At 42.4% G+C, this 15,915-nt stretch overlaps 1 protein-coding gene across 2 annotated transcripts in view; it reads left to right on the top strand.

Annotated features, from left to right (window-relative positions):
• Positions 1-11,819: 11,819 nt before the first annotated feature.
• LDAH (lipid droplet associated hydrolase) overlaps positions 11,820-15,915 on the top strand; it is a 131,838-nt gene continuing 127,742 nt past the window's right edge. Inside the window, exon 1 of one of the 2 annotated variants that reach the window (XM_086745642.1) lies at positions 11,820-11,933. In XM_086745642.1, coding sequence (XP_086601768.1) covers positions 11,900-11,933 — 34 coding nt within the window. In that variant the 5' untranslated portion in view covers positions 11,820-11,899. The remainder of the gene's footprint in view (positions 11,934-15,915) is intronic. The other variant, XM_086745641.1, reaches the window with a different exon arrangement.

Below are 15,915 nucleotides of genomic sequence, written 5' to 3' on the forward strand. Positions count from 1 at the left end.
GACTAGCAATTCCAACAGACCTCTGAAATCTAAGGCAGGAAATTCCTTTCAGCACAGCTTTCAGCAACGAAACGGACTGTCAAAACATCTTCCCAGAGGATTACAGGGCTCCTGCCCAGGAATTAACAGAGAAAGTTCGACACTTAAAATAGTACAATGCCTCCAACTCCACTTCAGGCTTAACAAGGGCAGCTTTAAAGCACATTTATGCCGAGCCTAGTTAACACTTTCAAACTCAGTGCAAGAATGTCACTTTTGTAATACAGGCTATCAGAACTTCTAAAAATACATCAAATGTTAGAAAATGCTTCCTCTTGTCTAAAGAACAACCTAGTGCATGTCCTTCTCAGATCATAAATGGAATTTTTTTCTCAATTAAACAGAGTCTTTTTTATTTCTGTCCTATGTCTCACATAGTTTTATTAAAGACCTCTTTATAATCTTCCCAAAAATCCCATATGCAATCACATTCTGCATGTACAGGTGCCAGTGGGCAGGAGGAGGTATGCACGTATGTGTCTTCTGCCCTCTTTCAGCCACAGTAACTTGGTGAACTTATTGGCAAATTTGGAAATGTTCTTAATTCTAGAGGCTTTTAAAATTCAGTTGACAACGTGGTGCTGCTCACTGGAATTCACTCACTGATGGCTGACTGCCAGGATGGGATTCGGTTGCATAAACACAGGTGAAAGTGCTGGCTGAGATGTCCTACTGGGTGTTGCTGGTGTTCTGAGATGCCTGGACACCGGCTGCCAGACCAGAAAGTGCCTGATAGGTCCTATCTCATCTGTGCCAGGCCCCTGCAGATATCTTAGATGCACAGGAACATCTCAGATAGCACTAGATGCCGAGGTTTAGGCAGCTGAATCCAGTTTCCAACGACTTTGCAAACAGAATGAACAGCATAACTGTCACAACAGTAAAAAAGCTGACCTCGGTAGCTGCGGTAACAGCCTAATCCCACCTCTGTGCTACTTCAAAAAATCATTGTCTTGAAAATAGCAACTACTTGAAATGAACACCCCTCAAAAAAAAAACCCAAACCAAACAAGTTCCCCAATATTATACTATAGGCACAAGATACAGTAGAAAATAATGGTAGAACATTAAAGAGTATCGCTGAAACGGAATTGCCTAGTTTTATTATCTCAATATACCTTGTAACTTAACAGGAGTTTGTTTACAGTCCGTTGCCAGCAATCCACAAACTGACACCTGTGTATTTGTTATATTTTTTTTCTTTTTAAATAGGTAAGTATCCTAGAAAAACAAAGACCATAACCCCTGGCCTCCTCCTCAAACTTTCCCCAAATTATGTGGTAAATGCACCTGCCTGGGACCCGAATAATAAAACTAGTAGAAACTGGAGAGATCTGTCTGTCTATAAGCCAGAAGGAAAGTTTGCCACTTTTCAGAAGCTTGCCAAGGAAAAACTGGAGTAATTTTACAGAAGGAAAGATGGAGACTCTGCAAAGTCTGTGCCCAGGCAGCATTCTGGAGGGAGGCACACAGGAAAAGCTGAACGACAGAAAATGTAAATAAGCCAGAAAAAGCTTCCCTTCTTCTGTATGGGGGAAAAAAATCTCTTGTGAAGTCAGAAACACCAGGCACAAGGAAAAGGCAGAAGAATCTATCAGAGAATAACAGATGAGTCACTGTAGGTGCTTTCAAGCAAACTGTAAGGAAATCTGATGCACTGAATATTGGGAAACTGCCAGAAATCATGGCAAAATGTCAACAACCAAGAGCCAGAACCAGCCAGTGGACAAACCTCTTTCTGAAGAAAAGGCTGGGAAGTTAAGGAAGGACAGCTTCACGATTCCTGCAACAGAGAGGCTTGAATGCAGGGAGCTTTAGAAAGGACAGAGTCAGATGAGACACCACAGACAGGGATCAGAGCGGATATCCACACAGGAGACATCATCGCAGGAACCTGCCATGGGCTCCCTTGTCAAGAGGACTTCTGTAAGGCTTTTGACACCATATCGCATAGCATCCTCATAGAGAAACTGAAGAAGTACGTGCTAGAAAAACAGGCAGTGAAGTGGACTGAAAGCTGGCTGAACTGCTGGGTTCAAAAGGCTCTGATCAGTGGCACAAAGTTCAGTTGAAGGCCAGACACGAATAGTGCACCCAGGGTCCGATACTGGTATCAATACAGTTTAACATCTGCATTCACCACCTGGACGACAGGGCGGACTGCACCCTCAGTAAAACTGGGAGTACTGGAAGTAGAAGTGCTGCCATTCAGAGGAACCTCGATAGGTGGCAGAGATGGGCAGAGAGGAACCTCATGCAGTTCCACAAAGGCAAGTGTGGAGCCCCACACCAGGGAAAGGAATAACCCCACAGCTGTGCAGGCTGGGCACCAACTAGCTGGAAAGCAGCCTTGCAGAGAAGGACCTGGAGATCCTGAGGGACAAGTTGACTGTAAGCCCTCAACGCACTCTTGCAGCAAGGAAGGCCAACAGTATCCTGGGGTTCTATTAGGGAAAAGCATTGCCAGCAATATTGAGAGTGGTGATTCTTCTCTTCTACTCAGCAGTGGTGAGGCAACATCTGGAGTGCTGTGTCCAGCGATGGGCTCCCCAGTGCAAGAGACATGGACTTACTTGGGCAAGCCCAGCAAAGGGCCACAAAGATGACTGAGGGATAGAAGCATCTGACCTACAAGGAAAGGCTGAGAGAGCTGGGACTTCTCAGCCTGGAGAAAAGAAATCTCAGCGGGATCATATCAACAGGTGTAACTATCTGACGTACGAGAGTAAAGAAGATGGAGCCAGATGGTTCCCAGTGGTGCTCAGTGACATGACAAGAGGCAACAGGCATAAACAGAAATAAAGGAAATTCAATTAAAAAAAAAAAAACAAAAACCAAAAAACCTATTTTTTCACTGGGAGACTGGTCAAACACTGGAAGAGGTTTCCCAGAAAATTTGTGGAGTCCTCATTCTTGGAGAGATTCAAAACCCGACTGATCACAAAGCTCTGAGCAACCTGCTGCAGCTGACCCTACTGTCAGCAATGGGGTTGGTCTACACGATCTTCAGAGGTCTCTTCCAATGTCATCCATCCTGTAAGTCTGAGAATCTATAAGTGTAGTGTAAAAGTTCAGATGAAAAAGATGAAAAATGAAAATTTTCGTTTGTCTGTCCCATGCTTTTCTGTAAGAGTAAAATTATATCTATCTACGTACACTGGTCCATGTACTCTATTCACCATTTGTGCAAGACTCAGGACCAGAGAGTTTGACCTCTCTTCTTTTGATGTCAAAACTTCATGTTTGTTCTGGAACTACATCTCTTTCCAAAATTACACAAGGAAACAGAAAATAGGAAGTCACCTACTCTGCCCTTTGAAGTACTGTACCAACATAATGGTGGCAGAGAATGGAGAAAGAGAATTTGAAAATGTTAAAACTTTATTTCATGTAACACTGGCACACATTAAGTGAAAATTATAAGACATCACTAAATGAAAAGGCAGTTGTCACAGTATTAGATTGTATGTCACCAACAGAATACAGTTTTAGAATATGAAGAATACTGCATTATTATCAAAGATACAGACACAACATGCATAGCTTTTCAGGGGTTTCAATGTAGTTAAACTTATGCAAAAGCTCTTGCAACAGAGAACAATTTCATATATTTAAAATGGCTGAAGCTGAAAGAATTTTAATTTACTATCTGCTGAGGGACTAAAACCAAAACATCACTGCAGCAGGTCTTTGCTGCATATTGACCTCAAGGGAAAAGTAGTTGGTCACATCAATAACAAGAATGAAAAAGTGTAGAAAGGTGTTTGGAAAGTTCACTGCTTTCTAGTGGTTTAGATTTCACTGTCTCCCTCTAATTCTGCATACGGGTCTACAATTGCTTAGTGGGAAACCACATACAGGGAATAATAAATAACAGTTCAGAATAAAATTCACTGTTCTGCAAAGGCTAAGCAGAAAAGTGATTCATGGGACTTAGACAACAGTTAGGGCTAGAGCTAACTTTTTGCAACAGACTAAAGTCCATACCTAAGCTGAAACCTGCACCCTCTGAAACACCAGAAAATCTCTGATGAAGATTCTTGGCCAAACCCTGGTGTGATTTACGACTTATAGTTCCCATGGTCAGTTTTAGATAGCAAGACGGGAAGGCAAGGGGAAAAAAAAAAAAAAACAACCCACCAAACTATTTGACTAGTTCTTGAATGTACTTATAAATGGAATTTACTTTCATGAAATTCAATGTTTTATTTCATATTACAGTTTGCAGCTATTAAATATGAGGCAGTTGCTGTGTGAGTTGTTCCAGTACACACAGCTGCATTAACAGCTAACTACAAATACGTGTTACACTAGTGGGTGCTGTCAAGAACCAAATGTCTCTTCAGAAAGTTTTACCAGCAACTTTTTTTCACTTAGTTATGCAGTTCCAGATAATTCTATATGTTACTTTCCACACATATGCTCTTTCTTTTTTGTGTCTCTGCTGCTTGAAAAATAATTTCCACTCATCTGTGAGGCAAGATTAACAAAGACACTACCATCTGTTCCTCAACAGGATTTGCTATCATATAACTGTTGACACGTAAAGGGTATTTTATATTTTGATTGGACACTAATTGTGCTTTCTTTGGATTAAGAATTTTAAACTAAGCTATGAAAATAGCCTTAAATATATAGGTCATAGCAATTATTGTGTTATTTACATTACTAAACAAGTACGCAGCAGATGGTCTCCAAAGCCCTGGCCAGAAGAATCTATCTCCTGCAGATTTATTTGGTGCTTGGAAATACTACCAACTAACTTCTCAAGCCCGTTTGAATGCCATCGTGCCTCTTGTTTCTTGCCAGCAAAAATATTCCAGGCCTGTTTGTTTCAACACCAATACTTCTCAAGGCCTTGCTGGTACCTGGCTACATGAAATGTTCATACTTGGGCCTTGTCAGAGAGGCCATGCCCCTGCAGCTAACTGAAATAGCAACAGGGACCCTTAACTACACAAGGGGCCACAGTTTGGCCACATCGGCACTTCTCAGTACTTGGCCCGAGTCTCCTTTTGGACCCAAGTGGTACCATTGTGGCCTTTAGGCATATTCATTATATTCTGTAGGGTTTTTTATTTTTTTTCATTTACAAGTGCCTGAAAAACATAAAGACTGTATTGCAGCCCTCCACTGTGATTTCTCTATTTCACGCAACCGAGAGTGCATGCTGCATGAGAGTATGTGACGGCTGAGAGCGCAAAGCCTCCCAGGACAGGGCTGGCAGGCCATGTGAGGCGCTGAAGGCCAAGTTTGGTGCAGCCCTGTCCATCCAGCTTACTAAGCATGGCTCCTGGTTCAAGCCCGTACCCTGATCGGCGCCCAGGATTGTTCACAAGACTGTTCACGGGCCCAAACCATGCCAGGAAACAGGTGAAGAGTTAACAGCCTGGCAACCAGGGGACTAGTGCTGAAGGATACTCACTGGTCCTGTTTTATTTAGCAGCAAAAACATAACCAGGGAAGCCATGCAAAATACTCAGAAAGATCTGACCTTATAAAGCGCTACGCCAAGTTTTCATGACATAAATTCATTTTTTCCCTATCTCTGAGTTAAACTGGTCCTACTTATTCAACCCTGATCTAACAAAACATTTATGCATGTGAACCACTTTAAGCTCAGTGTTTTTAAGGGGCTTGTTTGTATAACCGAAGTCTATGCGTGCTGAGAAGCTCTGGGACCACTGCTTTATGTGAGACTATTCACACAGTGCTCAAAGTTTTGTGTTTGCTGTACTCTGGCTTCATATACTTAAAAAAAAGAATCACATGAGAGCAATACTATATATACAATACACAAAAATATACGATCTCCAATTAACTTCCATTTCCAAATGCTTGCAGTTAGCTTTTTTAGCCTTCTAATACAAGAATACATACTAAAGTATTGTTGCTGCCATTTCTGACATGAACACACCTATTTGAGTATTTGCATACAAGAGGGTCTGCGTGTACCCACATGTAAGGGCACAGTGAGCCAATCAACACTACGTTAAGCCTTTTTTTTCCACAGAGATGTGGAATAATAACCTTTTCCTAGTTAATGTTTCCCTTTCTTACATGATCTACATGTAAAGCCAGCTTAGTCTTTGGAAGAACTTTATTCATTTGTAATCTCCGTTTCAGTTGTTTTGGGAACTGATGATGCTACTACTTTTTGAAACGTTTCACTGTCTCTAGGGCATCACTTCTAATTCATCATTTTAAAATACACGTATTTCTAACTGCTCCGTAATAAAAGAAAAGTAATCTGAAAACCACACTTATTTTACATACCCTGAAAAACTTTCTTTAGACAAAATGAGTATGCACACAACAACTTCACTGCTCACTGAGAAATCCATGAATAATCTAAGTATTCATCTCATGCATGTATATTTTTAAAATCTTAATTTTAAGATACTGGTTATAGAAGTCTGAGATATTTAATTCTGAGGGAGTGAACAGTTCAACTTAAAAATCTATTCAGGATCCAAGTGTTGTAACCTACTGTTTGCCTTCCCTGTGCAGTCAAATTTCTCCATTTAGCTAGTGCAGTGTGTCCTCACCGAACAGGAACTATAATAATAATAATAATAAAAGGAAACAGGATTGTATATAAATATTGTTATGGAAGCTGGACATAAAGATGTAGAGAAACCCTTTTTTTTTCTCCCATTGATTAAACAGGTAATTTAAAATACTAGCGACACTGCAGACATGTAGACTTCTTCAGACAGAATGATATCAGTGTCCTGTGACAGATCCTGCTTATCTTTAATGTAGCTCTGCCTTTGGTAAACTGTCTCCAAAAATATTATGCTTTAGCAACAAGAAGACTAATCTTTTAACTGTAACAGAATCACTGAATTATTGTATCTTGACTTAGGCAACTCTTACAGCATCACCTTTCTCTCTATCACCTTTAATTTATTATATTCATTTCTGTGAGTGCATCAAAGAGGAGCCACACAGACCAGAAACGCCTTTCCATTGCATTCAAAGCACCAGGCAACAGAAGAAACAAAGAGCTGGAGAGTAAAGGCATCTACATGATTTGGTGAATATTAAAGATGACTGGTTTTCATATTTACAGATAATGTACCGAAAATAGTAAATCAGTAGGTGTGTCTCATCGATATGTATGTATGCATTCATATATACTATCTCACTTTACTACTAAGCTTATAAATTATACAAACAGAAATTGGGAACAATTTGTGATCTCTTGCAAATATATTCTCCAGATTGAATGATAATGCTTCAACACTGCAGATTGAAAATCTTGGATTCCAACTTCACACAGAAATTCGGCTTAAGAATTAAGTTCATAAATTGGAGAACTGATGTTTTTAAGGGAGTAAGGAGATTTTTTCCGTTATGTGAGGATATAAGTGATAAAAATACATATCTAAAAATCAGTTATGGCGATGCAAGGAACAAGCGCCTAATGTCACAGTTGAGTACATGCCAGCTAGGAAGTAAGAGCTATGGACTATTAAACAAAACATATGTTGCCCTCAAGACACTCACTTCACCTGCTTTATTTACTTCTTACACCCCACGACCAGATTATCGATTCTTTAGCACAGACACCGGTTTGATTAACTTCTATTTTGGTTACACCCAGATCAACTACAGATCTGTAATCCATAAAGTTGGTGTATTATCCATAATTGTTAATTCACAAACACCTATCAAAAGAGCACATGACAAATATCAAGGCAGAAAACAAATCAACAAATAGGTATCTTATGCTGAATTATTATTATCACTAAAGATAATGGTGCATACAAGCAGTGTCTTGAGCAATGCAAATGCATCACAGAACTCTGAATAAAATGCACGAGATGCCCTAAGCCACCCCTCTGCAATTCATGCCAAGTGAAAGAGTTGTTCATCCAGTCCCTTCCTCAAGGGAAACCACTGCAAAAATTCATGCTAATCAGCAATTTTACGGTCTCATTTAAGAAATTAAAGGTCACCGAGAACCTGCCCTCTAAAACCATATGCCAAACCACACATAAAACTTATACTTCTCTTGTGAGGAAAATAATCACCAGTTTTCTGACCTATTAAAATAAATTTAAAAAAATAAGCCCCGACACAATAACACAGTCACTGATAAATACAATACTGGCATGATCATACTGGCAGTAACCATTCAAACCCTTTCCTCCCACTTTCTGTCACTTGCTCTTGTCACAAATAGCAATCAGATCACAAGTTGCAGAGCAAAAGCCTAATGTTGATCCTCCAGCAGAGTGGCAAAGCCAGCAACCTTGGAATTTGCATTTAACCATTGCAATTTAGGCAATTTTTATTAATATTTTTAAGTAGGGAACCTGAATGTCATGACACGTATATGATTTCTTCAAGAACAGAAATTCATGGAAAGAGCTGAGGAATTCTGATTCCTTTGAACACCCATTCAGAACACATCAGGGCAAACTCGGTCTTGTTCTTCTGTAGAAAAGTGAAATAAAGTATTTTTTTTGTGATTTCACTGCAAGAACTTGGCAACTCCAGTTCACATAAGATGTAATACATGCAGTCATTATTTTAATATTTGCCCATAAACTTACCTGCTGCTGACAAACAAGCTTTATGAACAGTTTAATGAAATGGTGTACTCTGATCAACAGTACCTCAAGCAACTAGGTGGCCCTTTGGTATTTTAAACGGACAGCAGTGTGAGTTCTGAAATAATAAATGGCCTGCAGGACTTGATGTGGATTTCAGAAAAAGCAACGTTAGCTGCAAATAGGAACCTCATAACTGTATCAGATTCAGATCAAGCCCTCAGTCCACTCTGTCTTTGACAGCATCCGACAGTCAAGGAAAGGACAAGCACAGTGGGCTGTTTCCCTGGAACAACCTCCAGAAGACTGATGGCTCTTCGGGCTTCCTGAGCTTTTAAGCAGCACCTTCATTCAATAGCCACAGATGGATTTCCCTTCCATAAATCTGCCTTATCTTTGTGTAAACCCCTGTAAACTTTTAGGAATCTCTGACATTTCCAATGATGTTTAAGACTACACTAAAATATTTTTGTTTTGAAAATGCTGTCTATGAGCTTAATTTGCTTTCCACAGGTTTCGCATTAGAAAAGACAATGAGAAATCACCATCCATTCAACTCAGTTTCACACACCATGTACAGACGTTTGCCATTATTTCCCCAGCCTTCTCCTGTCAGCTTCAGACTTCCATTTTATTTAGTGCTCTCTATATGGATGAACTTCAGACTTGGGAAAAACTTTGTCACATTTTTCAATGCGCAGCTTTACAGTACTCTTTCTGAGAGGTAAGACCTGCTAGAGCTGCAGACCCCATCACAAGCAGCGACAGTCACACAGAGAGATAATTATGGTGCCCATTTCCAAATAGTTACCAAATCTTACCTAATGTTGACCACTGCTGAGCACAAAGCACTGAGATTTCATAGACCACCTATTGAGACTCATGAAGAGCAATCATTTGTTAAGAGCCTTTTATTCCATCTAAACACTATGCTTTATCTCATGTGTCAACATGTGTCTATAATTTTACTGCTACATCAGTAGGAATTCAGAGGTCCTTCTACAACCTGACAATTATTTTTACTAACCTGAATAACTCAGCATGAACAACAAATTTTACTACTCCACTATCTGCCTCCTTTTCCAGACTACTTACAACTACATTGAACAGTACTGATCTTCACACAAATTCCCATACAACCCTACAACCTGGTATACCAATCTGTTGAAAAAGATGGTGATTTATTCCTACCTTTTCTTTTCTATCCTTTCACTGGGTATCCATCCATCTGAAGCTCATAACCCATATCCCACGACAGCTGAGTCTTCTAAGAACCTTTGATGAAAGCTCTTGCCCAAACGCCCTTTGGAAATCCAAGTTCATTGGCCCACCTTGCCTTGGCTCCTCCAAGACTAACACAGATTTCTGAGGCACGATATCCCTCCATAAAAAAAACAACGCTGATGTTTCTTGGGTGCATCATATTTACTCTATTCCATTCGCTCTTGTCTTTGTTGCTTTTTCAAATCATTTGATCAACATGCACATCGACCTTAGGGGATCCTCTTGGAGCTGTTCAGGTTTGTTCAGGTTTGAGCCCTCCAACACTGTCTCTAGCATTTAGCCACACAGGCAAGCTCAGCAGAGCAACTGTTTCATACTTGAACCCCTCTGTACCTCCTGGATAAACACCATCTGATCGTGCCAATTTCGCATTATTAAATTTATTATTGTTTTACCTTCTACCACAACTTCAACTGGAAACAGCTCCTCCAACATAGTTTCAAAAAAGCAGCATTTCAGCACAAAAGTCTCCCTAAGGTCCTCTTTGACATAAGATTTAAGTTTTTCATTAGTCTTATCTTTCTTGAGCATCTTTCACACATTATTTAGCAGACAGGCAAACACTGTGGTAGGAACTTCGAGAATTTTTCACGTTGATCTCCAAAATCTTTGGGTTTTTTTTTTTGGGCCCGCTTTACCATGGTGTTGCATTCCAAGTGCACAGGTCCAGTTTCCTCGGTTAGATGTAACTTCAGACTCTTGGAAGGATGAGACTGTGCTTCTAATGCCCCCTTTTCTGCCTTTTTTTTAAAGCAACCTAGCTTATTTACTTGTTCAAAACTACTTTTTTTTTTTCTTTGCCAGAATTCACAGAATCATAGAATAGTTTGGGTTGGAAGGGACCTTGAAAGGCCATCTAGTCCAACCCCTCTGCAAGGAGCTGAGACATGTCCAACAGATCAGGTTGCTCAGAGCCTCATCCAACCTGGCCTTGAACATTTCCAGGGATGGGACATCCACCACCTCTCTCGGCAACGTGGGCCAGTGTTCCACCACCCTCATCATAAAATAAAATGTCTTCCTTATGTCTAATCTAAACCTACCCTCTTTTAGTTTAGAACCATTACCCCTTGTCCTATCACAACAGGCCCTGCTGAAGAGTCTCTCCCCATCTTTCTTAGAAGCCCCCGTTAGGTACTGGAAGGCCGCTCTAAGGTCTCCCTGGAGCCTCCTCTTCTCCAGGCTGAACAGCCCCAACTCTCTTAGCCTGTCCTCACAGGAGAGGTGCTCCAGCCCTCTGATCATCTCCGTGGCCTCCTCTGTACTCACTCCAACAGGTCCATGTCCAAAAGAATCTGTCCATTCCCAAAGATAACTGTGAGGTCTGGATAATGGTTTTAAAATAGAGGGGGGTAGATTTAAATTAAAAATTAGGAAAAATTTTTTTTACGATGCGAGTTAAAGAACACTGGAACAGGTTGCCCAGAGAGGTGGTGGATGCCCCATCCCTGGAAACGTTCAAGGCCAGGCTGGATGAGGCTCTGAGCAACCTGATCTAGTCGGGGATGTCCCTGCTTCTTGCAGGGGGGTTGGACTAGATGACCTTTGAAGGTCCCTTCCAACCCTAACCATTCTATGATTCTATAAGCATGAATGACAGACACAGAAGGAAATCCCCAAGACGTGCGTCTCGGGGCTCTCCCTCCCGCCTTTCCCAAACGGGCGACGGCTCTCGCTCGGCGCCTCGCCTGGGGCTGGGGTGGCTCCGCCAGCCACCGACCACCGCTCCGGCGGGAGCACCGGCCCTGCCTCTCCAGGGGCCGGGCCGGCTCGGAGGGGAGGTGCCGCCCGGGGGTGGCCGCCTGGGAAGGGCCCGGGTGGCACGGCTCGCACGACCACGGCCCTCGCGGTGCCGGAGCGGCGGGGGCGGGCAGCGGGGCGGGGCTGCCCTCCGCCCACCCCGCGCGGCCCAGGCGGAAGGAGCGGCCCCGCCGCACCCGCCCCCTCCTGCCGCCGCCCTGCGCGGCCTCGCCGGCTGCTTCCGCCCGGCTTCGGCAGACGTCGCCGCCGCCGCGATGCTGGGTGTTGGGGAGCTGGCGAAGGGAGAAGGTAGGTGCCTCAGCGGCGCGGCGGGCTCTCCGCTCCGGGGCGGGGGCAGCGCGGAGGGGGCTGCGGGCCCACCGAGGGCGGGCGGGGAACCAGGGTGGCGGGGCCGGCCAGGCCCCTCGCGGGCTGCCGGGCGGGCCCTCCTCTCCCTTCTCCTCCCATCCCCTGCCCGGCGGGCGGCGGCGGGTCCGAGCTTCGTGCAGCGAGCGGCCGTGCGCCTCGGGCCTGGCTGAGCCGGCTGCCAGACGCCCGGTGCTGCCCTGTCTGCTGCGGCAGCCGCTGGCCCGGGGGCAGGGCTGAGCCCTGGGCGTGAGGGATCCCCCGGCCCTTATGTAAGGGGCACAGGTCAGGTTTATCGAATCGTGTTCATTAAATAATGTTGGTGATTTCTAGGCATAAGGTTAAGGATGGGATAACACATCACATGCAGTAAGCAAGGCTTCATACGTGCTCCCTTGACTTGTTTTTCCTTCGACTGGGAGGAGACTTCAAGAAGCAAGTCCTAAGCAGTGTCTCCTTTTCCAGAAAATAACTGTGGTGATGCTACTTGCAGTGTTGTTTTTTTTTCTGTATGTCAGTGCTTGTTCCTGTGAAACTTCTCTTGCAGCTGGCTGGTGCTCAGTGTCTACGCAGCAAGTTATAAGACAGGTAGGAAGAAAAAAATCTGGCCTGAAGGGCCTGTAAGTGAGGAAGATAACATTATGAATGCTTAGAAGTTAAAAATGAGATTATATGTGTAAGTGGAAAGAAATTACTTTTATTAGAGGAACTAATCTGGTTTGGAAGAGCAGAGCATCTAAGGGCGTACACGCCCTCCTTTGGGAACCATCGGTCTGTCAGGTTCGTTCTTAGTACTGGTCCCAGAGCATCGTCATTGTTGGTAAATACAGGCTTGCTGGTGAATACAGGCTGCAAAGGAGAGGAAATGCCTGCGCAAGATAACTGAGCAGCAGATTCAGGAAGCAGGGCAAACAGTGATCCGGTGAAATAAATGATGATAATGATGAAGCACTGTTGAGGCATGACAATTGTCGAGGGCTTTCTTACCAGTAATTTTTTTGTTGTGTTTTCAAAAATGATGAAAAGGCTTCTTTTCTTGCAACTTAAGTATGGTATTAAAGCCTTATCGTCAGAAGACTTGAACGACGCAGACCCTTATTTTTTAAGGTGCAGTTATACTCCTGGCCCTCTGGGACTTTGTGATATCTAATTAAGGTCTGATAGTCTATCTGCATGAAGCTTTTGGGGAATCTGGATATACATTTGTATTTTTTGTGTCTTGGAGACTAGAAGTCTTCAATTATTAGTATTATTGCAGTTGCCTGTGTTCTTGTGGTGCTTGCTTATGATGTCAGTGAGTGAAGCGGTCACATGTTTACAGAGCTGGGTAAGCGACAGCACTAACATTTAATCTTTTCCATCATCATGTTACTACAAGGATTGTATGAAAGCAATTGAAGTCCGTGATCTTTCGAGAGTCTTTGACAGTACCCTAAGCAGGTCCTTGTGAAAGATGCAAGCACGTATGATTCTTCTTTACCAAGTCCCACTCTGTAAGTATGCACTCAGCCTGCAACAAAGTGCAGGCCAGGAACTTTCTGGAACAGGTGTGCTGAAGACTTAAAGTTCCACAGTGGATTTCCTCTCCATCAGCTCATCCCTGCCTTGCACCCATGTGGAGCTCTAGTGTTTGTAACATCCAGCCTCAAGTAGTTCTGTGGGTCAAGTATACACTAGCTCAGGAGGCATCTCTGTTGGTTTTGAACACACTTTCTGCTACTTCTATTTGATATCTCCTGCTTTTAAAATTAGAAGAGACATTGGTGGATTATTGCCTATTTATGTGCTTAATGTAATTTACAAAATTTCCAATATGACTGCCAAGCCAAAGAACTTAACAGTAAATTTGACAAGATTTACTGTAAAGCTTCCTAATAGCACTGTTCTTACTGTTTTGTTTTTTTTTTTTGCCTGATAGCTTTAATTTCTTTTAAATTACATTTTTTACATTTTTGTGATTTGTTATGAAGGAGGGCACCTTGTCTGGAAAACAGAGTAGTCCCCATTTTGGATAATGTCTAGTTTATATTTGCTAAGTATTAGGAGCAGAATTTCAAGGTTTAAGCTTTAGTGGTGGTGTGCGTGCATTTGTACAGACAACATACACACAGCATGGTGGGTAGTTTTTGCTTATTTAAATTAGCCATGCTCTTAATAGTGATATAACTATTCTGCTCTTGACAAACCGCTGTGTAATACTGTGAATTTTAGTGAAATGTTTGACTAAATTTGATTCCAGCTTAAACTTTGAATCATAACATTTAGATGTCCAGTAAAGTTTTTAAACAGGTTACACTGCGGGAAGCAAGTCATTCTGGTAGAAGAATACTCATAATAGGAAACAAATGTGTAGTATGAAAGTGTCAACTTTGCAGAGTCTTAAGCTTGAGACAAATTCAAGTTTTCACACCAAAATATAAGCCTGAGTACATAGCCAACTAGTGAAACGACTGAGAGCTGTTTACTTACTTAGCTAGGATCGCACAACCATCTAATTAATGCAGCTGTGCATTCTGCGGTAAGTGCCTTGTTATCATGTGTTAGGTAATCCTGATGTGCCAGCACGGTGTCTAACCAGAGATGCTACAGCTCCAAGTATGGCAGGATTTCTTTCGTCAGTATCCTTCCTTCCTCCTGCTGCTTCCAGTTACCATGCTGTTCTTTTGGTTCTTCCTTCTTTTCTCCTCATTTCCTTCTTCAGTTTAGATCCTGTTCCCTTATTTAGACAGGTTCTTTACTCAAAATTTACGTCTAAAAATAAATTGTTGCACTAATTGGAAATAAAATGAGTATCATATGATAACTGAATTATTATTTGCACCTGTGATGAGCGCAGGCTTTGTTTATGTATGCGTTTGTAGGTAGTCATGTGTTGTCAGGGTTTGCAGGATTATTTTGATGAGGGGAGCTGGGTCTCTGTGCAAAATAGTGGTACTTCAAGGGTTACTCTCATTCTGAGGAACAAGCTAGCAGTGTTTCCAGCATAGTGACGACTTGGTTTGGACCCTCTTGTTGCTAGAACTGTAGGTCTGTGTGTCAGAGCACTGGCATTTGTGGGCCTTCCTGCAGCGCTCGTTCTGGGAGGAACTTTGTGGTTGCTGCACTGCTTTCTCCATCCTGCCTGTTAACTCCCTGTCCCATCCACCTGATCAGCAGGATGATGAACATCGCCACTGCTGCTTGCAGTGAGGGATTTGGACTCCAGACCTCATCGTAATAGTATAGAAAATTGTATTACTGTAGTGACTCAAAGGGATCTGATGCTCTCTGGTATTGTTCTTTGTAGTCTCTTGTTTGTTTCTCCTGTTCATTGATTCTCCTGTTTGGTTTCCCTTGCCTTTGCACAGAGCTGCATGCAGCCTGTTTGTTTTCATGTCTCTGCTTGCAGTGCCTTCCTGGCCTGTTTAGATTAGTAAATGAATATCAGAATCTACAGCTGCTGCAGTAAACATAAGAAGAAGATGGTAAGCAGCAAACACAGGTTGAGAGGTTACTGGAGAATGCTGTTGTGACTAGTAAATTGGCCCACCGTAAGTAGACAGTATTTTGACTAGAAAAGCAAGACTATTTCTGATTTGACTATTAGAAAACAAGAAAACCATCAATAGCTAGAGAGCTGACTTGAAGATGAGATAAACAATTGATGTAAGAGCACATGCAAGTTGAAATAATAAACCGAGAAGAAAAGAAAAGAAGTGTTTTGAATTCGGAGCATATGTTAGGCTAAGGGAGAACAACTAACATGGAAATACAGAAGAAACCTATAGAAATCAGCGATAGTACGATAGGGAAATTCATGCTGAACAGCACAGCAAAGGATGGGGGAAGCCAAATCGAGGACAGTGTGGTGCTAATTGGAGTAGTGTACCTTTTTTTTTTTTTTTTTTTTTTTTTGCTTTGATAAGTGCTTCTTGCTAGTATTCAT

Source organism: Chlamydotis macqueenii, chromosome 3 (assembly GCF_036417535.1).
Source record: "Chlamydotis macqueenii isolate bChlMac1 chromosome 3, bChlMac1.mat, whole genome shotgun sequence".
NCBI classification, from domain to species: domain Eukaryota; kingdom Metazoa; phylum Chordata; class Aves; order Otidiformes; family Otididae; genus Chlamydotis; species Chlamydotis macqueenii.